The 24,220-nt window shown below is 40.8% G+C and overlaps 1 protein-coding gene across 2 annotated transcripts; it reads left to right on the top strand.

Annotated features, from left to right (window-relative positions):
* Window positions 1–3,977: 3,977 nt before the first annotated feature.
* On the top strand, window positions 3,978–23,926 carry LOC136427329 (neuroplastin-like). 2 transcript variants are annotated; one of them, XM_066416142.1, is made up of 10 exons: window positions 3,978–4,214; window positions 9,946–10,159; window positions 10,565–10,698; window positions 12,449–12,595; window positions 13,412–13,546; window positions 14,639–14,786; window positions 17,254–17,393; window positions 19,183–19,293; window positions 21,490–21,511; window positions 22,058–23,926. In XM_066416142.1, exons 1-10 carry the CDS (start codon window positions 4,145–4,147, stop codon window positions 22,140–22,142), a joined length of 1,206 nt encoding a protein of 401 aa, XP_066272239.1. In that variant the 5' UTR covers window positions 3,978–4,144; the 3' UTR covers window positions 22,143–23,926. The 2 variants fall into 2 exon arrangements, with proteins under 2 accessions (XP_066272239.1, XP_066272238.1); XM_066416141.1 differs by having other exon boundaries at window positions 21,487–21,511.
* The last annotated feature ends 294 nt before the right edge of the window (window positions 23,927–24,220 follow it).

Raw genomic sequence — 24,220 nt, 5'->3', positions numbered from 1 at the left:
GTATCGCGTTTTGACGCCCACTTTGAGATGCCCCTCTGCGGAGGGAAATATACTGCAGCCGGCTCACCCAAAAAGACAGTTACGTCATGAAGCGCATTTATACACGCCTAGGAAAGCCTTAACAATCTAGATCATACAGACTCAAAGTCGACGCGCTACTGTATCACTCGGCATACTTAACACTTGGCTGCCTTATGCATGCGACTTTCTACCAGGCCTTCAAGAATCTAGCCGCACTGCTTTATGCATCCGCGTCATATCATAGATAAAAGTGTGTTCTGCGACCTTGAACGAACTTGAGCTTTTTTTCTTTTAATTTTTACAAGTCAGCAATATGTCTCAAACATGTGTACCCGATATCTTTCTTGTCCGAAGGAATTTCGCCAAGATATTGCAACTTTTGTACTTTGCCATGCATTCAGTCTGGCCCTGCCCTTGGTGCTGATGTTAAGTCGTGTAATGAATATTTTGAAGGGAAAGTCTATTGTGTTTGTACTTTATTTAGCATACTTGTAGGGAGATTCAGTATTGTACTTAAGTAATATATAGGATAAGCGCGCGTGCGTGCGTGCGTGCGTGCGTGCGTGCGTGCGTGCGTGCGTGTGTGTGTGTGTGTGTGTGTGTGTGTGAAAAGCTTGGTTCCGATATCGATGTGAACGAAGTACAAGATAGCTTGAGATAGGAAAGGATCTAAATTTATGCTGACCCACTACAGCAAAGTATTGTTTGAAACAACAGATTAACTATTTAGCCGCATTTTGTGGTTTTGTGGGTCGATGGTATTACCGCTACCCACGGTGAAGGCAGCAAACGCACTGTGGGATAAAAACTGTTTTCTGAGACGCCAACATGGCCATGGCGTCCTATGAGGGAAGGCCCCCTAACGTCTGTCTTCCAGATTTACTTGTTGTTAGCCTGAGTGTCATCCTGTTTCAGTTCCAGGCTGTACCTTCGAAGGTAGAGCCTGGAACTGAAACAGGATGACACTCAGGCTAACTTGTTGTGTCTACCAGCATAAACTCTAACGGCTTTCTTACACAACCTCAGATCTGTTTTTTACAGCAATACACTACAAAGGAAACATATATAAAGAGAATTCAAACTCTACAACTGGATAAAATTCGAAGATTTATTTCCGGACGTTTTAATGACATCCATCCACTCTTCTTTAACGTAACTAAATGAAATAAATCTCCGAATTCTATCCAGTTGTAGAGTTTGAATTTTCTTTATATATTGTTTACCTGGATGTCTAACATTCACAGCGTATAAAGGAAACAGTTTTGGATGTCGTTGCGGCGTTCAACTGCTACAAATCGTCAGTCGTTTGTAATCTCCAAGCAGATCTATAGGTTGCATAAAGACCGTATCAAACTGGCAGAGGAAGTACGTTTTGCAACCCAACTTGGATTGCATTACAAGCTCCTTCTTCCAGTTGGATACGGTCTTTGCAATCCATTGGGTCTGGTTGGAGACTAGGTCGCTTGCGCTCTTTTGGTTGCAGTACTCACTCACTCAATCACTCACTCAATCACTCACTCACTCACTTAGGTAAGTTGCAGTACTGCAATATAGAGGACGCGTCAGATCCATACAGTAGACACAGTCTCAGTATTGCATTGCTGCAACGGATTAATAGGGGTCGCTTTTGATCGATGCAGAAAATAACTAGAGTAAATATTTGCGCTAGCGGCAAATACAGACAGGTTTGCCTATGGAGAAGACATTACTAGCCTAATCAATACCAACCAAGAACATTATATAGGGATAATAATGCCATTGCACCAGCGTATCCATGGTCAGAGGCACACATACTGCCGATTTTCATAACTGTCGCGAGTACCCTCCTCCACGGAGATTAAAAGTATTTTTTATTCACAATAATTTACTAATTAGTAATGCCATGTTAATTTGATTATAAGAACGACATCGCATATACCATGTGCGCATCACTGTTCGTCTGTTTTGTCTGCGGCTGCCACCCTACCCTACCATTTACACCTTTGCACTGGTATAATATTATGACGTCACATCTGACTCCCGGAAGCCTCAAAACTACTCGGTAATCATCTTCTGCCACCCTAACTTCTGCCACCCTAAATAAAGAATATTTATCTCCATTCATAAAAGAGGTATGAAACAGCATCGTTGTTTATTCAAGCTACATTTATGTCGAATATGAAGCCCCTACCATTTTTGCATTTGATTTTGCAAATATAGTCATCATCAGCAAAACACACCTAAAGATAATGGTTTTAGTAAAGCTACCTACACATCCAATGTGGCATCCGTTGTATTCATCGTACAGGAAATATGAAGTTTCTTCAATAATAATGCAAATGAGGTCCTCATTAGCATAACATACATTCCATTGTATTCACCTTTACTAAAGCTACCCACATCACTAATATCACATCCCTAGCATTTACCCTAAAGGAAGTATAACTTTTCTGCATAAATTATGCAAATGAAGCCCTCATTAGCATAATGCTCCTCCATTATTTTCGACTATCCTAAAGCTGCCTACACCTCCAATATGACATCTGTAACGTTTATTGTAAGGAAAACATAGATTTTGCATAAATCATTAATAATGCAAATGATGCCATAATTAGCATACTGAACATTCAATTGTATTCGCCTGTCCTACAACGACATTCACCTCTTATATGACATGTGTAGCATTTAGCATAAGGGAAATATGAAGTTTCTGCATAAATTATGCAAATGATGTCCATATTAACATAATACACATAAAGATGATAATGATAAGTACATATGACTTAAAGATGAAACACCTTTCCTTTACCAGTGAGGTGTTATAGCAGTTTCTATTAATATGTTAATTACCTTCGATCAGAGACAGAACTACACATGAATATATCAATTATCTATGTTAATTATCTAACAACGTGGATTTCGTCAAGATAGTAAAAAAACTTATCTTCTTGCCTATTAATTGATACCAGTTTAGTATTGGTTAATCTCTATTCAGCATCAATTCAACTGCATTTTCATGTAGTGTTAACCCACAAACAAAAGTTACCAGCTTAGTCGGTGGTATTTCTAGTGGGAAGACTGGCTGGCCTAGACAGTACAAAAAGCTTGAACTGCGAATGAATGAATATTGAATGATGGCAATGATTGATAATGTTAAATATTCAGCAGATGATGTAATGAATAAGCAATAGTGACGACCCTGTAAAAAGGTACCAAATTAATATTGATATGACTATTATATATTCAGTAGAAGATGTATCTGAGCTACAGATGTCATGAATAAGTAAAAAGGCGATGAATAAGTAAGAGGAATGACTTGCGTCACAGTGACAAAATTAGATATCATTGGCTGATGCACTGCTACGTAACAACATGGCGGCGCCCATAGACCACGTGATCACAATCGTACTAAAGCAATGACATACGTCAAACCTGTAATCACAAGATGGAAACATCAATCTAACGTTACTAGCTCCAAGCAGAAAATGGTAGGGCGGCTGTCAGATAAATGGAGCAAGTTTATGGAGGGTAACACACAAACTTAGAAAAGAAAATGGCAAGATTTTTCATCCTAACATCTGCTTAAAAAAGGTTAAGAACACGTTATGGCGATTCTGTCTGAATAAATCGAAGGAAAGAAAAGGAAAAGAAGGAAACATTTTATAGAAGAGGAAGAACTTTATTGCGCAACAGTTGTAACGGGTACAATATATGGCAATTTGTAGACACACAACAATCAACTATTTCTAATATTTAGCAATTAAAAGGAAACAAGGTAAAACAAACTTAGAAAAGAGAATGGCAAGATTTATCATCCTAACATCTGCTTGAAAAATGTTAAGAACACGTTATGGCGATGCTGTCTGAATTGATCGACGGAAAGAAAAGGAAAGGGAGGAAAGAGAAGAAGTGATGAAACCGTTAAGTAGGTCAAAAGTCAAAGTATGTTTGGAATATGACGTCATTAAAAAGTGCGCATGCGTCCTCTGTCATCAAGCGTCACGGTCACGTGACCTACCGCTCGTCTGGTTGTTCGATTTTGGCGATTTGTTCGTGTATTTATCACGAAATTTGAGCCTTTTCTACCAAATCAGGCGCATAATTCACATATTTTGTGGACCAGGCGACTATAGAGAGCAGTACAATGAAGTCAAAACTGCTTATTAGCCTTTTATTGATGGCTTTTGTTGCATCTTGCAGAGCCCAAAATCAAGGTAAGTGTTTGGGGAGGGCATCGGGAAGAAGTGACCAAGGGACACTTGTGACTTGTTATTCCTCCTGCGTGTCAATTATGTATCATTGCCTGTAAGAAAGTACAACAAATATTGGGGCTTTGATCATACTCCCCACAAAATTTGTGAACATGCAGTGTAATCTGTTAAATCTTGCGTCGGAACCTCTTGATATTGCGTCAGGTACTGGCTTGTCTGATGAAAAAGGGGAGGGGCATACAACCTTGAACATCAAGTCCGCAAAATTAATCGGAGTGTCGCTTCATAATTCATTTTGTTAGCTCGAAATACTGTATAAGAAATAACAGTTGTAGGCCTTTCTAAGAGTAGTCAGAAATTCATGGACCAATTTGGTATCTGCACCCCACCCAGCCTTATCTCAGCAGATGCGTCATGCTGACATGGTTCTAGTAACGGCATGCAAACCATGATACATGTACTGTAGTACATATGAATGTATGAGAGGTCGGAGAATTCAAGCACACAACCGTACTCGATGAAATCTCTCAAACAACTGTTTTATTCGAAGGATAGAATGGGATTGGCCGTTCTATGTTCGAACGGCCGGTCCCGTTCGATATAACGACTTTGCTCGTTATATGATGGAACAACGCTCGAGACACAACGACTTTGCTCGTTACATTCTGAAATTTCTCAAACAACTGTTATATTCAAATGATAGAGCGGGATCGGCCGTTCTATGTTCGAACGGCCGGTCCCGTTTGATATAACGACTTTGCTCGTTACATGCATGGAACAACGCTCGAGACACGATGACTTTGCTTGTTACAAATGTACTTCCAGTGTAGCGATGTTCTCTGACCTTTCCCAACTGGGAATTAATTAATTTTGTGTAAAAGATATTGTTACAATGCAAAAGCAACAGTACTAGAGAATGTATCAATACAAGACAAGATAGTTTTACCTTCATTTTGACAGACGTGTCAAAATAATATTTTGATGGTCACAGATAATTTCTTATCATTGAAAGGTTCACTTTTGATATAAAAAAACCTTTTCATTTAAACGTTTCAGAGTATGTGGTATCAAGCCTAGAATGTAGATTGATTTATGATACTGATAGTTAATTTTTTTCTTTAAAATGAGCTCATCCACCAATAGTGTTGAGACAATGATGAGCAGTGCCTGGACAGAATAATCTTGTGCCAGTTTCAACAGCAGACCATTTGGGGACTTATTTTGCAGAGGGAAAAAAACGCAAGAAAAGGTTCCATTCTTTCAAATAACTATATGGAACCTTGTGAAATTGATGTTTATCTTTTCAAGAAATCCTAATACATGTTCTAACAAAATTTCCTGATACCCTGGTCTAAATGCTTACATTTGGGGCTCCAATTCTTTCACCAAGACTCTAGACGAATAGTCATCTGCAATGTTTAGTGAAAGAATTGCAGCCCAAAATGTAAGCATTTAGACCCGGGTATCACTTTATGTGAAGTCATGCTTCTGCTGTTGTACATGTGGGATGTACATACCTGTATTGAGAACAGGGACAAGGTTAGGGTCCGGATTCTAGACCTTTGAAAACAGGCCACAGGTGGTATATGTCTCCGCTGTAGCATTGTCCTTGGACGCAGAAATGGTATCTTGATTTTTAAAGGAAGCTGTTCATACTGTTATTGCTCTGTATCCTGTAAAGATTTAAAAAGCAGCGTACATATACATTTATTTCATACCTGGACCGCGAAAACGTTCGATACAGGTGTTCCGGACTGTGTGATAATTTTCCGTATGGCACAGGGTTCTACTTGTATCACACAGGCTTTCATAGAATATTTAGAATGCATTTTGAGCGCGCCGGTTGTGCCGCTATCGAAATTCGAATACCGGATTCGGAGGTTGGAATCAATGTTGTTACAGTTTTTTGTTCAAGGACACAAAACTCCCTCAACGTCTGGCGCATTCCACATTGAAATGTGTGTTTTCTCGGGTGGGTATGACATAAATGAAATACAACACGGTGTATTCCGCATCACCCTCGGTCCCAGCCCTCCCGTAGGCCTACGACCGTCGGGCGATCCTACCCGCGGTTGGGCTGGTACCTCAGGTGATACGGAATACCCCGTGTTGTATTCTATATGTATGATTTAGTTGCTGTGTTGTTTAGTAAGCAAGATCAATTCATGAAAGATCTGAACATCCAACAATAAGGGAGGCATCTATGTAATGTGTATGGTACTTCCTCAAAGATTGCTAATCCAGATGTAGTGGGCACTATTTACCTCACCGCAGATGGCAACATAGTTGTACTAGAACAGCAAAGAAATCTGTATGGTATTTAGACCACTGTCACAAGCAGGCGAGATACAATATAATCCAGTGAGACAAACCAAACCATGGCCGGGATTTATGGATTACCTTATAAGGCACATCCGTGTATCTTCATGTGTGATTACATTCCATACCACTTACTTTGGTTGTCATGTCACCTCATTAAAGCCTAGCATCAGTACCTCTCTCGGGAATAGCTAACCTTTAGGTCACTCAAACAAAATTACCTTTTTCATTGACAAAGTAACCCAAGCTATATATGCAAGCTACTGGTATCCTTATTGTCCTGAATTCATGATGATGGCTTTAAAGGAAACCCAAGCAATATTAGGGTCCGAAATATCGGATTTTGAAAGTCAATTTATTTAGTCATTTCTATACATGATTAGTTCAAACAACACTGTCACAATGTATAGCAACGTCCATGGTGCTAAAATATGACGTTGTTGTGATGTGAGAACTCACTGAAAATCGTGGCCAGAGTTTTTGTAGGCTCGCAAAACTAAGGGGATTATCATACGGCATGATTTTGCGCGGTTTCAAAATCCTAAAAGTATGAAGTTATTATGCAAATGTGCTAAACAATGTTAGTAAATGTCACTACCATAAAGATTTCAGCATTTTTTTCATTTCCATTTTTTGGCCCTAACATTAATATTACTTTGGTTACCTTTAAAAGTCTTTTAGTTCATATGCTAAGATGATTCCAGTTGTCTAAACATTGAGTTTTAGCGTATTCACCTTTCTGTCCTTGTTTTGATAAATATGAGGGACAATACGTCATGTTCGCATTCCATCATTTGCTTTAAATTGATAACATAGTAATTGCTCGGCTGTCAGGTGTTACTGACGTATTTCAGCTGAAGTAATTTCATTTCTGTAATTGGTGCATGTCTCTAGAATATTGAATAGTTGGACTTCTTTGTTTCTTGTTATGTGTGCACTAACTGTGGTACGTGTATGTGTACTGTATATTTCTGTCTGTGACTTGGCATTTTTAAGGGTTAATGATAAACCCTTTCTTTATGATTTATGATTGATGAGAAACACTCCTAAATACGTCAGTCATAAAGGTTAAAATCATTTGGCGAAGGTATGAGGTTGTGGAACCCTAGTGTGAGATTTTTTAGATCATTTGCAAGGTAACATTTTTTTAAACTTTTATTCTGATACAAAATGATTTGTTCAAGGTCTGAAACAATTTCCCCTTCATATTACATAACTGTGTGTCACATTTGGTCACTGACCCATTTCAATCTACCCATGGGAGCCCAGGTATGCTTCAAGGTAACCTTCCTTTTACAGCTAGTAATAAGTTATGTGTCCCCTGTACTAGTTCATTTGAAAATGGAGATCTCCCTTGGGAAATTTGTAACTGACATATTTGCATGTGCATATTGTAGTATGTAGTATTGGCAAAAATATATGAGGATCTTTGATTTTTCATGGCAGTTAAAATGGTCCTTTATATCAACAACCTACATTTAAGTAGAGGGAGTTAGACTAAGAGTAAGACCCAAATATACATTTGTTACAACTAAGATCTGAAATAATGTTGGTTCTTGATACCTTTCCTTTCCTACAACTTACAAGTTTGCAAGTGCTGTAGCTACAATTTCACAAATCTAAAGAAGACAGTCTATCAATGTATCAGTACTAACAACAAGTTTTACGTATATGATTATCTATTTGTATTACACCTTAATTGATCATTATCATCTGCATGGTTTATCTCTATCGTTTCCTACTCTCCAAGCAGAGGTTTGGCACTGGCTGGGTTCTGACGTGTTTTTAGGCATTTTTGTCGGGCCTTCTATTTTTCCATTGAGTTGGCGACGGGACAAAATAGAAAGCCCGACAAAAAAGCCTAAAACATGTCAAGATCCAGCCAGAGCCGAACCTTTGCTTGGAGAGTAATCGTTTTCCTTCTTATGGCTCATGAGGGTTAGGCATATTCCTGGAGCAGTTTAGATTGATCGTTAAGGGCAGTTAATAATTAATGGAGTTGTCTCTTTGAATGTCCTTGGGATGTCGCAGTTCGTCTTTCTCCATTTGTTAACCTGTGTCTGGTGCAATAAGGAATTTGTTTCACTAAACATAGTTCCTGTTGTAACTTGTACTTTATATGGCAGCTCCATAATTGATAGTGATAGGCAGAGCATCATGACAGATTTTCAGAACATCCGTCCCTAAGTTACTACATAGTAGATATGTAGATGATAATTCCATGTCATTGAAACGTAACAGACAGTAGTGATGAAATCTGCATTGACAGCTCTTTTCATTCGTCATCATTTCGCGGTCAACCACAAGTCTTAGGGCCTCTTTACACCTACGACATTTTAGAGTCGTGCGATCATCGTCGTGGGCGACGTCGCCGGCGACGGTATTTTTTGGCCGTCTAAAGACGATCAAAACAATCGTACGACGGCAATAAACGGGAAATCCTCGAAATGTCGTGCGACCACCTCGGACCCAGTCGCACGACGTTCAGCGGGGGGGCCTGTGGCTGTGTTTTTCTCGTCTAAAGAAGAATCGTCGCCGGCGACGGAAGTGGGTGATATGCTAATAAGCCTACAGCGTGCTGTTTCCTGTCCGGGAAGGAAAGTTTCTATCGTTTTCTTTGTAAATATGCATGCAGTTAGCAATGGAAACATATTTTTCTCATCCGAAACCGGTTATTCCGGCGCGACGAGCTGCTACCAGTGGCTACTTCTCTAGTATGCCCCTATTCCTCGATACCCGGGACATCCCCGGCGGCGGCCACGAACTCGGGTTAAATCCCGTCCGTCTCTGTACCAGCCTCAATCTCTTTCTTTGTTGAGCACCGTTCTCAACGTCTCATCTGCAGGGCAACAGTTGTTGCAAAGTCAGTAAAAGCTTAATCTTTTGACGAAAACAAGCGGTTCCCCCGCCATTTTGAATTTGAGCGCAAGAGTTCACTTTGAGTCACACGCGCACATCAATGGAATTCTGCGCCGCGGGGGTCCCGTGATATTTCCTGACCGTGTGTCTAAAGAAAACCGTCGCCTACGACGATGATCGTACGACCTTATAACATTGTAGGTCTAAAGTGCGCCTTATACAGGATTACCAGTTGGAAAGGATCAAAGTACATGTATTTATTTCAGCGTGTCTGTGTAGGACTATACCTACATGTGTATATGTGTACATGTGTGTTAAGCTTTTGGGGATCCTAGTACTCAATGCAGCATACAAATGTACATCCAGGGAGGCACAAGCCATTCCATGCGCATGTTAGTTTGTTGGTCAATTAAATAAATAAATAGAGAGATGAATATCCTTCGGACTGATAATAGTGATATTTTTGTCTGCGGGACAGGACGGGCTGCAAAGCATTATGGGTAAGGGGCTGAAGTCTGCCTTCTCTGATTGCCTTTTTCCCCCATGTTTTTTCAAGTTGAGATCACCACAGCGCCACAGGGCACCAATGCGTTTGAGGATGGCAGCGTACAGTTTTCCTGCGAGGCCCAGAAAACTGGTGGCGACGACAGCTTGGACATTGTGTGGGTAAAGTCAGCAGGGGGCTCTGTGACACCCATAGATGACTCCACCGACAGCCGCTTCACTTTTGCAACTACCCTCACCGCTGGGGCTGCGAAAAGTAATTTCAGGTAAGTTTGTAAAAGAACCCAACACACATATCTAGAAAAGTAGGGGTGACCCGGCGTGCTTGGCCAAAAACGCGAGCCGTAGCGCAGCCGCATTGCACTACCACTAGCTACTTGAAAAATCATCATGCTTCACCTCAAATGAGGATGCATTGAAACGAAACAAAGTTTATTGTTAGCAGTTTGATAGAATTGCAAGAGAAGTCTTATAATTATTGGTTGCAACTCCAGCTTTAAACTAAAGCTAGGCTGCTTTTATAGCTGTAACATATGTCTACATGTATCTATGTTTCCAACTGCCTATGAAGCTGGTCTTATACTGATTTGTTTTGACAAATGCAAAGTTTTGCACCTAAAGTGGAATATATAGATCAAACTGATAATGTATTTATCCATTCTGTCCGTCAGTATTGATGACCTGAGGGTTGGTGACACTGGCTCGTACAAATGTTATGCATCGAACGACCCCACCCGTGGCAGTAACCCAGTGTCTGAGCCTACCAAGTGGGAAACAGCACAGGCTAATCTCAACGTCTATGCAAGTAAGTCCTTTAGAAGCGTGGTTACATTGATTTCTCTTGAGATGTCTCTCAAAGGGGTGAATCTTTTCATCTGCTGCAGGTTGCATACTAGTCTCCAAGCAGACCCAACGGTTGCAAAGACCGTATCCAACTGGCAGAAGGAGTTTTTTGTAAGGTGCCTGACAACTTCTCTGGCTGACTGGAGCTTCTCTGGCTAGCTTGTACGATTTTGGCACCGTGGAGATCTGCTTGGAGATTAGTTGCATACTTCAGTAAAATGACAGGGAGGTTTATGTGTTGTTATTTCAAATGTATGTGTTGCCATAACGCAAATGATCTAGCCACTTGACAATATAAATGAATCCATGCGAGTCCCTGACTCATGATCAGATCATAACAAAATACGATCAAAATCATAATGACATACATGTAATTGATTGTGCCAGATTTATGATGTGTTCATGTTATAAGTACCAGCTTGGAAGTGTCGCTTTTCCTAAGGGTGTAGTCTCATTCATGGTACGACCGTCGCGTCGCATGATTGTAAACAAGGGCATTCTTGTGCTGTGTAAATTCATCTGTCTTTTTACTGAAAATGCTGCTTAGATCCTTGTTGCCATTTCGTTCCTTCAGAACCTGCTTGAAAATTCTACGACATCAAAATCATTTGACGAATATGACTGCGCCATTACTGTTACAGTACTAGTCTTGTTTGGTATAGACAGTCTCATGCATAAGGTCTCATTCATGAGTTTTTTCCCCCCATAGGCTTACATGTTATAAAACGTGTTTTACATGTGCGCGTTCGTAATGAAGCTATAGGAAATGCACCAAGGTCATTCATTCTCTGTTGAGCACATTTACCCTAGATCATGTGAAAAAAGTTCCAACTACCAGTTGGCATACAAATTACAATTCCTTTTATTTTTATGGCAATTACAAACTGCACTTAGCTACACCCCAAAAAAAGGCACTTTCCAGCTGAAAGCGCACGACCGCATCACTGACAATGTCGGGCTGTGGACATCCGACCTCGTGCGCGGCTGCCGAACTTTACCTGCTAATTTCTTCAGTTACAAACAAGCTCTCATCAGTTTGACGCTTGAGATCAGTCGGGCTGGCTAAAAGGGAATTTCCCACCGATATAAACATGCGTTCGTGCAGCCGTTAATTTGTTGGGGTACAGATTCTTTTAGGGTACCCACTCGGAGTAATACAGGATTGACACAACTCTCTGGCTGGAGGGAAGAACTTAGAAATTCCAGTAAACTACAAAAGCACTTCTGCAAATAGCATAACAAAACTGAGAATCAGTGCACATTGCTTAGAAATTGAAAAGGGTCGACACCACAACACACCAGCCACTCAGAGACTGTGTCCCACATGTAATGAAAATATTGAAGATGAATTTCATTTTGTGATGAATTGCCCAACTTTTAATAAAGAGAGAGAGGCGCTGTTACAAACTATTACTACTAACTAAAGACAAACTTAAACCTATCTGGTACACAGAGCGATATTTTCTATGTACTGTTGTCATGTCCGACTCCTATATCCATCTACATAGGTCAATTCCTCCATAAATCATTCCAAAAGCGAGACAGAATTACCCATACATGACTGGTTTCAATAATATTTTGTACTTAGAATAGTAGGATAGATTAGCCTTATAGTATTGTTGATTTCATGCCATACATTGTACCATGTACGATTGTCGAGCAATAAAGTTCATTCATTCATTCATTCATTCACTCCATATCTGCTTCCTCAGAGGTTGCCATCAACCAGACAGCTGATGTGAACATAACACAGATAGGACCCCTGGAGCTGGGATGCCAGGTCAGTGCCCCCGGGGGAGACTTGACAGTGGACTCTGTGACCTGGACAAGGAACGGTGTTGAAGTAAAAGATTATGGCAGTAAGTGGTCGTAATAATCTGTTCAAGAATTGGGAATCTGTATTTGTATAGCTGGCTATGGTATAAGTGCTTTTCAGCAAAACACAACAACGTCAAAAGCACGCTTTTTCCGAAAATTACACTTGGGACAAGGAACGGTGTTGAAGTAAAAGAGGATGGCAGTAAGTGGTCCTAATAAGCTGTCCAAGAATTGCGTATCCGTATTTGTGTAGTTGGCCATGGTTAAAGTGCCTTTCGGCGTAACACAACAACTTCAAACTTTAAAGGCACACTTTTTCCCAAAGTTACACTTTAGCTGTCTAGTCAAAATGGTTGAATGCATATGACATGATGTGATTAAAGATAAAGCAGAAAAAAGAACAAGACTTAGTAGAACAGTCTAATCTTAAGCTTACGATGTACTCAACTGCCGTAATAGATAAATTGCTATTTGTCCTATAAACTTATAATAAAGGTAAATTTAAAGGTAGTCCAATAGCCTTTTTGAGGCCATAGGGGAAAGAGGTTGTTAATGTTATCCACTGTGTCTAGGGCGCTGTATTAAAAGGTGGAGCCCATCCGTCTCCTTCTGCCGCCTTTTACCTCCCCAACCTAAGTCAGGTACCCATTTTTACTCCTGGGTGTAGTGGGGAAAGTTGTGTTAAGTGCCTTTCCCAAGGACACAATGTCTAGCCAGAAATGCCAGGAATCGAACTCAGGACCCCTAGATCTTCTAGATCATGTTCTTTAAGATTGGTTCAGAAGATGTGTCTGTGTCCGTGATAATGCTGTATATATGTCTCTGTGACAGTGTAAAATATTTTTTTCTCTTTACAGGCACCGAACAGCCCAACTATTTTCTCAAGAACAACCTAGCAAGTGGGAGCGATGGTGGAGTGTACACCTGTACGGTGAAGTTCAATGTCCAAAGTGGAGGCACTGTCACAGACAGCCGTGACATCACCGTATATGGTATATATTAATAACACCTAGATGCTGGCCAACACATTTTGTTCGAAATTCCTTCATCCCCAGATGCATTAACTCACACAATGAAATGGATGTAAGAAATATGTCTCTGAAAATGTTCATGAACAATCACGAAAGCACAGTTTTTGACTTGTGCAAAGAAAAAAATATTTGTCCTTCTTAACACACTGAAGTTAAACCATGACTTGTGCAGTTCTTTTAAACATCACCTTAGACAGTTGCTGAATAGATTTGTCTTATTTATATTTTCTGGTTATGTAGCTTAGGTATCCTATGTACATGCGTGGTGGAATTCTTTGCAAACCCATGTTTTTGTCCGACAATGAAGGTTAGACATCCAGGAAATAAGATACGCAAGGTAACAGTTACTCAGTTACCTGAAACGTCTGACCGTTTCCAAAATCTATCCAGTTGCTTGAGTAACTGTTTGCTGTCCTGTTCTTGTCCTTAAGGCTAGGGAGGCTAAACTTAAAATTGAAAAGTCTACTATACTTTGTTAAATATACCCCAAAGTCAAGTCCTCACTTGTTTTACATAAGTCCGCCACAGTTCAGAGCTCTTCCGTCATTTGTAACTTGGGCTGCTCTGACGGCTACTCGCCTGATGATTGAATTAATCAATTGTGAGGTCACAATGTGTGACATCAGGTCTCGGCATTTCCCATTCAGTATGAACAAGGATTTTGAATCTGGCTGTCCTGAGGATGGATTTCGAGGAATTTTCCGAATTCAAAGCTCACTATCTCCTCGATTCCCTCGGATTGGTCAGAAAATTCCTCTAAATCCATCTTCAGGAAAGCTAAATCGAAAAGCCGTATTCACTTTGGCTTGGAAATGCCGAGACCTGACGTCACACATTGTCACCTTATAATTATAATTGATTAATTTGATCATCTGGCGAGTAGCCGTCAGAAGGGCCCAAGTTATGAATGACGGGGGAGCTCTGAACTATGGCGGGCTTATGTAAAGCAAGTGAGGACTTGACTTTGGGGTATATTTAGCGAAGTATAGTAGACTTTTCAAATTTAACTTTAGCCTCCCTTTAAATAAAATATAATTCCTTCTGTGTCCATAGCGTTCCCAAGGATCACCTCCCACTTCAGGAAGTCGGTGAAGTACCAGGAAGGCGAGACGGTGACTCTGAAGTGCATTGCTGAAGGCTACCCCACACCAACTGTCATGTGGACCAAGGACAACGAGGAGCTGACCAATACGAGCTCCAGGTTTGTTTGTTTGTCTGTTTGTTTTGTTTGTATTGCATACCCCCAGTAAACTGCCTCAGGGCGTAACACTCCAGGGTTGTACATTGACATCGTGTGGCGCAATAGGTAGGGTGTTTCGCCCACAACCGAGAGGTTCCGGGTTCGAAACCACTGATATGCCCCGATATTGTGCCCATGGGAAAGGCACTTTACACGACTTTCCTCACTTCACTCAGGTGTAAATGAGTACCTAGCTTCGGTTAGGGACGCCCCTCGGATAGGACGTTAAATGGAGGTCCCGTGTTTGAGGAGAGCCACACCTCAAGCATGTTAAAGAAACCACCGCACTTATAGAAAAGAGTAGGGATCCTTCCCGGTGTGAGTGGTTCAAAACCTACAGTCCTGTGGCCACACATGTGTTCGCCCTTAGTAATAGCCTCCGGCTAGTTGGGCAACCCTGGCATGGACATGTACATATGCTGAACCAATAGATTAAAAAAAGGGTTGTACTGAAGAGTACAAGCTGCATCTCCGGACAGATCTATTTGATCCACTCGCACTGGTAAGGCCGACCCTTACTCTTTCTGATAAGTGTGGTGGGTTCTTTTACGTGCTTGACACACAACCTCCATTTAACGTCCTATCCGAGGGACATCCCTCACTGAAACTACTTATTTTCAACTGATGAGTGAAGTGAGGAAATTTGTGTAAAAAGCATTTTCCAAGGGCACACCGTTTGGGTATGTCAGGGGATTTAAACTTAGAACCCAGAGCAAAACATCCTGCTATTATGCCACGCGACATCAAGGTTAGGTCTAGTGGGAGACATGGATGCAGTGTAGTCTGTCTCTTTACTTGCTACCGATAATGGCTACCGATCGTGCTCCTGGTCTAGAAGATTGAGAGTTTGAATTCTGGCAAAATGGCGAAATATGAGCACAAATACCTGGGAAATATGGGAAGAAAAACCTAAAGTTTCCATTTAAGGGGGATCCCTGGTTAGCAGAGCCCCCAAACGTACCGTCCAAAATAAGATTAAGAACGTACCGGGTGAATTTTGAGGCTGAAACTTTGGAAGTTTCGCAGTGCATACAGGCCGGTGTTTACACCCTGTATTTTCAACTGGCAAAATTGCAAGTTCATAAATTATTTTTACTTACAAATCTTGAAAATCGCTTGCATATTGCAAGTTGCTTAATTGTATTTCGAACCCTGCTTACTGGATAAGAGTCCAAGGACAAAAAAGTTGCACAGGGTAATCTTTTGCTGTCTTATTGGTGACACAAAAATTTTGAATACAAGATTACTCATATAAAATGTTTTTGATCTACTAGATTTGTAAGTTATTCAGGCCAATATTCTTGAGCATGATCAGGGCTCGAAATACTGGGTGCATGTGCACCTGTGTGCACCCGAAATTGGAGCTGTGCACCTAATATAATTTTTGACTGTGGGTGCACATAGATATTTTTGTACTCTATTCAGTAAAGGTTCTCTTGTATGCTAGACTAGTATACAGAATATTCTTGAAATTTTAAAGTATCAGAAAAAGCAATATAACCTTTTGGCGTACTTTATTTGATGTATTGCTTGGTTGAGATTTCTCAAGAGAGGCAGTAGCGTTAAACTTATGTTTTGCTGACATTCAACTTAAGTTTATGTGGTGCACCCAAAATTCTTTCTGTGCACGTCATTTCTTTGGTTGGGTGCACCTATTTCCAAAAATGAATTTCGAGCCCTGATAATGATGATGTGCTGTGTTCTGCATCTGTCATTGTACTGTAAATGCATTTAAGTTCATGTGGTATTTATTTCGCGCTAAGGCGAAAATGGAGTGTTCGCTGTGGTTTTAAGGTCGCGGTAGCGCTACAGTCACATACTGTTACAGTATTACACAAAAATGTTTGCGGTGGTTTCAAGTTTACGGTGAAACTGTCGCCGCGAAAACCGCGAACATAAAACCACCGCGAACATTTCTGCATTTTCAGTAATTTTTAGAAACATTACATAGCTGCTTAGTTTTCATTGTTCCATCATTTGTGTGGCGTCCGTGTGGCGCAGTGGTAGATCACTCGGCTGTCAAACAATGGGTCCCCGGTTCGTATCCCGGTGTGCCCAGTGACATGTCCGGACTTGCGCCCCGACGTTGTGCCCTTGGGAAAGGCACTTAACACGACTTTCCTCACTTCACTCAGGTGTAAATGAGTACCTAGCTCATCTAGGGTTAGGAACGTCCCTCGGATAGGACGTTAAATGGAGGTCCCGTGTTTGGGGAGAGCCACACCCCGCGCACATTAAAGAACCCACCACACCTTTCGAAAAAGAGTAGGGGCATGCCCCGGTGTGCGATGGTCCAAACCTTACAGTCTGGTCTGGGATGACATCTTGAAAAGGTGATAGTTCACCTGTTATGTCAATCCTTCCACAAATGTGGTAAATCTAAATAAATAAATTTGACAATGTACCTCTTTGTAAATCCTGCCCGTAGAATGAGCCTTTTCATGGATGATGATGGTGCAGCAAACCTCAGAATCACCGACTTGGAAATGGGCGACAGGGCAACCTACACTTGCAGTGCCGAAAACAGCATTGGCTCGGCCACCTTGGATGTTCTGCTGAGGGTAAAGGGTATGTACCGGTAGTCAATTACTCACTCATTCATATGTTCGTTGGTGCCACTGGAGAAGACGGATGCCCAAAGTGTGTGGGTCTCAGATTCGCAACCTGTCATCCACCCTAAACAAATCCATGCGAAGGCACGGTCATTATACTCGAATTTCTGTATCTGTACTTCTGTATGATCTGAATACGAATAAAGATTATGAGTGATTTGCCATACGTATGTTCGTTCAGACCCTTGTAGCACCTAATGGCACATGAATGAATGAATGGTTTATTCATGTAAAACTTTGCAGCCCTGTGGCTGAAGTACGTTTTACTCACATCAGTTTAAAAATAACGCAACTATAACAATACAGATCAATTTCACACGAAACGGCACATATTCGGTAGAATTAAAATAACAGAACAACTATTACAGACGTCACACAGTGTATGGTAATTGGTTGGTTTGAACAGTCTGGTTCGTGTTACAGTGCAGTAAGTTTCCTTGGGAGGGGTTGCTAACTTGCTAGCCCTTTCCCTTTAACATCCTCGAGCACAGTGCAGCCCCTACTGAGATGTCCTGACTCCGAGACTTGAGTTGGGGTCTCCAAGTTACCAACTAATTGGAAATATGGGCTCAACTGTGAGGCTTCTACCAGTTGAGCAACAGGGACATCCCTAATAACTCACTCACATGAATACACATTGGTGGGAAAATCCCTTTTAGCTAGCCCAGCTGATCTCAAGCGTCAAATTGATGAAAGCTTGTTTGTAGCTGAAGAAATCAGGAGGTAAAGTTCTGCAGCCGTGCTCGAGGTCGGATGAGCACAGCCCTGCAGTTTGAGTGATGCGGTCATCCGCTTAGTAATTACAGCTGGAAAGTGCCTTTTGCGGGGTGTACAATTGTGCAGTTCGTAATAGATTTAAATGCCTACTGGTAGTTGGCAATTTTTTCACTTAATCTAGGGTAAATGTGCTCAACATAGAATGAATGACCTTGGTGCATTTCCTATAGCTTCATTACGAACGCGGCCATGTAAAACACGTACTATAACATCTAAACCTATGGGGCGAAAAACTCATGAATGAGACCTCAAGTGGTTTTGTCGAGCTAATCCCACCAAACTGCTTGTTGCCAGATAATATATCTTTAATGGGCTTCTACATTACTATATTGAAAGTGTGAGAGATTCAATCCTGTAGTTAAATCTGGCCTGTCCTGGAGTATGCGTGCGTGATATGGCATCCTGGGCTGACCAGAGATCTGTCAACGAAGATAGAACGAGTGCAGAAACGATCACTAAGAGCAATTCTTGGCTCCGAACACGACTGTTACCAGACGGCTCTGGACATCACTGGCCTTTCTAGGTTAGATGCCAGACGTGACGAACTTGGCCTAAAGTTTGCTCGGTCTCTCATAGGTAGTGACAGATACCGTGCTTGGCTACCATCACGAAGGGCGGATGTCCACAACAGAACACTCAGAAACAGTACCAATCTATCACAGTTTAAGTGTCGTACACAGCGCATGGCAAACAGTACATTACCATACTGCATTCGCCTTTTAAACGACTGCTGCTGAATGTCTGTGTTTTACATGTGTTTTAGATGGACTTATCGTAGACGTATAATCCTATTGAAACACTTTTATTTAATGAGTAATGCCTTTTAAGTCCTGAGTACATGTAAAAGACGGACATTTGTACAAAGGCTGCAATTCAGCACTTGTGCTGCAATGGCTTTTTTTAATATGATCATGAAACAATAAACCATTTCTCTCTCTAAATGTATCCACTTTGTGTCTTTCCTACAGATCGCCTTGCAGCTCTGTGGCCCTTCCTAGGCATCCTGGTTGAAGTGATCCTTCTGGTGGCCATTATCTTCTACTTCGAGAAGAGGAAGTCTGACGACGATGCCGATGACGGTGAGGAAACTTGGTTTATAGGGCCTTTAATAGACTACCCTGGAATCCAGAGCAATTGTACCAAGCTTCCCCGGACCTACACCGGCCCGCACCCGGAGCTTCCTCGGACCTACCCTCCCGCTGGCCTGACAACGTACCCCGCCCCACTTCCCGCTAGCCAAACAGGCTCCGCTCTACCCAATACTCTGGAACGGCCTTTGTACGGCTGCGGAGTTTGGGTGGCTAGCGGATAGTGGGGCGGGGTAGATCTTCGGGGGGTGCGGACGGGTAGGCCCGGGTAACTCGGAGCGCGGTACATATGCTCTGGATTCCAGGGTAGTAATAGACTTTTTCTTTATTCATGCACAATTACTTTCTTCACTTCTGTTTTGTTAAACGTGCTGCCCTCTGAATTGTTTTGTCATACACCATGTACTTTTCTCTTTGTCCTTTTATGTGTTTCAGTTTTTTCCTTGCCCTTTTTTATTTTTGTTGCCTTTCAAAGTGAACCCCAAAGTTGGGAGGGGGGTACAGAAAGATATGGCACAATGCGGAGTTATCGAACACACAAAAAAACGTTATGGCTTTGGGATATCAAAAAGTCTGTGAGCCTATATATGTACTGTCTACCTTGGGGTTTACTTTGACTAGGAACATTTCACACATGACTCTTCTGTTCTGCTATCATTTTCTGCCTGGCCAGTTCCCTTGAACCTGGGTGCCTCTACTTCCCGCAGTAATAGAGATAGACCGGACAGTCAGGAAAGCGCTGGTCCAACGTCTCGTTTCCCCTGGTCGAGGTGCCTTCTATCTTCTTTCAGCATGGTGTTGTGTACTTTTTCTGCCTGCTGCGAGTGTACTGATTTCATTTGCCATACACACATACATTAACCCTTATCACAGTAACTTGTGAATAGCCTAAATCAGTGTTTCCGCCAGAGGGGCGTCTTCCCGTCAAATGACAGCCTTGTCTAGCTTGGGACGGCCTGAACGCAGACAGAGGCCGTCCACTCTGAAAAATTCTGACACACATTTTGCCAAGAAGCCGTTAGAAAAACAAAAAATTTGCACCGGTATTTTGTGTTTTCCACTGAAGCTGTGGGCGTAAGGACGCCGTCCATCGTCAAAAAATCACGTTCCTATGTTTGTTTGGTATTGTTATGCTTGAAAACAATAGATGTTGGCACCTTTCGCATATTTTGAAATCATTAAAAACTCGTTTTTCAAGATGCAAGTTGGTCTTTTATACAAGCATCCTTCTGTCATATTTTTTCTACATTGTGTACATTAACTATTCTTGTCCTGCGAACGCGGGCGTAGCACAATTGAAAGCCGAAAACCTCATAAGAATTTGTATTGAAGGATCAGCCATTGAACAGTTTCATTTCTACCAGGATATAAAAAGATAAACTTGAGAAAGAAACGTATTTCTACCGCTGTAATTTCAGTCCACGCGCCTTTGGCCCTCCTTGGACGGCCTACGGCCGTCAGTCTGAGGGAAACACTGCCCTAAATAGCCTAAGCCGTGAAATGAATCCACTTTTCTTTTTCCTGTCGTATGACATATGACATATCATTGGTTAGTTTTCACACTTACCATTACAGTCAAAGGTCATTCAATTCATGCAGTTTTGGATTACTATAGCCTGGTATAAAATGAGCTTGAAACTACTTCATCAGTACTTATATCCCCTTCAACTACATAGCCAGACAATGGCAGAAAACTTTCACTGTTCACGTTTTTCTTCTCCGCCCACATTTCTTAATTTGCATCTTTCCAGGTTGAACTGTTATGTGCTTATGGACTGCATGTTCATCATTTAGATGTAATTTGTAGTTATGAGGTATATATATATATGCATATAATGTGTGTGTGTACGTGTATGTATCGTTAAAATGATTTGAAACAACATTTTCTCAAGTGTGCTCAAGGTTGTCATGCATGTTTTTTTCTGGGTTTTTTTCCATTGTTCGGTGTAAGGTGAGATTTTGTCAATACCAGGCACTGATCTAAGTTCTAGAAGTAAGGAGATAGCAGTGTACATTAGTTTTAAAAGTGTGTGGGTCCCCAGGAAGTCTGGGAAAAGTAGCTTTTGCCATAGACAGACTTTGAGACAGGTATTTGGACAGTGTAGTATAGTGTTCTAATGTGGGTCTCTTGTAGTGAGAAAGGCAACATTGAATAATCCTAATTTTCTCCTTTTTCATTTACAGAAGATGATGATGATGATGCTCCTGTGTAAGTACATCTAATATTTGTTCCTTCCATTTGTATACTTTGTGCTTCACTTGAGAATGAAACAGCATGTGTAAAACTAAAAGACATACATGTACAGTTTAAAAGCATCAAGTATACAAAATGTAGTATCCTAGAAGGACAGAGGTGTTGTGCCAATGAGAGTTAGTATAGCTTAAGACTTTGACCTTCAATAGCTAGATCAATATGATGGTGATGAGCAAGGGTATTATATGTCTCTCCTGTTAAAAAATACTTCAAGTTTCCTACTACTAGATGTTTTGAATGGGTAAAGTTCTGATTATGCCAAAAGACAGTTACTCAAGCAACTTGATAAGATTTTGAAGCAGTCAGATGTTTCAGACAGCCATCCGTTGTCTTTCATCAGTGACTGACGAAAGACAGCGTCTGTTTTAAAATTTTATCCAGTTACTTGAGTAACTGTCTTTTGGCTTATCTTATTACCTGGATGTCTAACCTTGAAGGACGTGTTAAGTTCTAATTGATTGGAAGACTAAGATGTTTTCTTCCCCTTTCTTCTTGTAACAGTAAGAAGAAGTCCAACAGTGCTACCAACGAGAAAGGCGTGGAGAAAGATGAGAGTGATGTGCGACTACGTAACGTTAATGCATAGTGGGCTCCCTTGGCACCACTCAGTAGTGTGTGGTATAAGGTCCTCAGCAATGTATGTGGCAGTTGTACATGGAAAGTTGCAAGCTGATTTTTTTTCTAAAGAATATTCCTTTTTTTTTTTTGCTGAAAGCGGTCTTCCGGATGAGCAATAAGAAACTTTCAGGTCAAGTTATGAATTTCAAAGTTTTTTTGCAGATTTTCGACCACATGAATTAGACATTTTTTATGAATTTCTCCCATTTAAACTTTTGGCCAGAGAGAAATGTACAACACACAAGGACATACATGGAAATGGCAGAAAATGCAATAGGGTCCAAGAAATTTAACCGCACAACACATGTTGTAAGAAACGTACAGAAGAGGTCAATACAATTTTGACTTTGCAGCAGACCAAAGGTTACGGTAATTTTCCAGAAAGAGGTCTTTTTAGATAAATTTTTATGTTTTCACATGATCACCCTCATTGCTGCATAGCATCATGTTCATGTAAAATTCTGAGAAATAAGAAGTCACATTCGCCGGTCCTTACTTTTGAAAATGTGTACTTGAAAGTTGAAACAGAAAGACACACGCTCCAAGTGAAATACAGATGTAATACAAGAATGTGATGTCACAAAATGCTACACATATTGGTGGAAAGGTTGATCGAGCCTTTTGGAAAAGGTGGCAATGCTTCGAAAGATTTTAAAGGCCCATGCTTGCCCCCAATAGACGCAGGGATACTTTTATTGGTAAAATGTATGTCAACGTGCAGAATTGTACTGCATTTCACTCCACAGGCTACTAGAACATGTTAAAAGGTTGACGAACATTGTGAGAAAGAGAATGTTTTTAGGATATAGTATTGTAGACCGCGCTTCAGACTGGAGCTAGTAGTAGAAAAACATTCTCACTGTGATGTATCTATATTGCTGTTCCGATATGGTGCAAGTTGAACTGTTAAAAGTCTACACATACATGTGTTGTGTGAGATGTGTTGTTGTTAGTGTGTCTTTTGACAGTGAAGATATCGATGTGACTGAACAAATGTTGTTTCTGTTGTATGATAGTTCTATGGTGCCCTGGGACTTCAGATATGTATATAATCTTTAATGTACATGTGCTTACTAGGATTTGTAAAGGAAAATGTTTAACCATGTTATCATACATTGTATGTGCACATTTACTTGTGAAAATTGAAATCGGATTTTTGTATGCACTTTTGTTTCCATAAATTAATTTCATAATATCAACAGGCAAGTAACAATGTATAGCAAATATAGCCTTTGTCAATGTAGTAATTTAGTCTTGATGATTAGTTACAGACATTAAGGATGTATTGTAAACTAGATTCCTTTGCATTAGTGCAAGTGCTTGTAGCTTGTAGTTTTCAGTCAAACATCACATCGCTGTTAGCAGTAGTTTACCTACCAATGTGTTGTATGCTGTCCAATCCAGTGCATACTATCTGTGCAGTTTGCAACAAACAGTATGTTGTGACTGTGACACTATATGGTAGGTCACATCAGACCAAGAATCTCTTCAATTATATATAACTTGCAATGTTGGTTCAGGTAGCTTCTTCTGTATGTAGTACCTTTGAAACATACTGTAGTAAGTAGTGAATGTTCACCCATCCGGTAGAAATGCTAGCTAGATTTTGTTAAGCTGCTCCTTTTTGTCATGGAAATTGTCTTTTTCAGTGGAAAGGAAGAAAGCTCTAAGGTGATTGGATGATCACATGCCTCATTTGCATGTGGTATGGTGCTGCAGTTGATACACACATTAAACAGAAGGGATTAAAGTCAGGTGAATATTCGTTCATGGTCAATTTGTTGGTTTTCTTCTTGCCAATTTAGAGTTATTTGGACCACTTTATCGCATGCATGAAGTACAAGAAAATATCTGTGTCCTATACTGAGAACTGGTGTTTGCTTTGAAAGCTGAATTAAATTTTAATTACTGGTAGAAAAAGACAAATAGGAAGGCCACTACCTTGTGAGTAGCTGGTTAACTGTCACACCATTGTCTGCATCCATTTATGTAAAGACCCAACCATTCACAAAACAACGAAAGATTGTTTGCTATATGCACACACAC

Source organism: Branchiostoma lanceolatum, chromosome 2, assembly GCF_035083965.1.
Source record: "Branchiostoma lanceolatum isolate klBraLanc5 chromosome 2, klBraLanc5.hap2, whole genome shotgun sequence".
NCBI lineage: Eukaryota > Metazoa > Chordata > Leptocardii > Amphioxiformes > Branchiostomatidae > Branchiostoma > Branchiostoma lanceolatum.
This window is presented reverse-complemented; position numbering and strand designations above follow the sequence as displayed.

Bases quoted from the DNA above. Each gene is read 5' to 3' on its own strand.
- LOC136427329 (XM_066416141.1), top strand. From the start codon at position 4,145: ATGAAGTCAAAACTGCTTATTAGCCTTTTATTGATGGCTTTTGTTGCA. The intron at 12,596-13,411 runs GTAAGTGGTCGT...TTCTCTTTACAG, and splicing joins TGAAGTAAAAGATTATGGCA to GCACCGAACAGCCCAACTAT. The intron at 19,294-21,486 runs GTGAGGAAACTT...TTTCATTTACAG, and splicing joins TGACGACGATGCCGATGACG to AAGATGATGATGATGATGCT.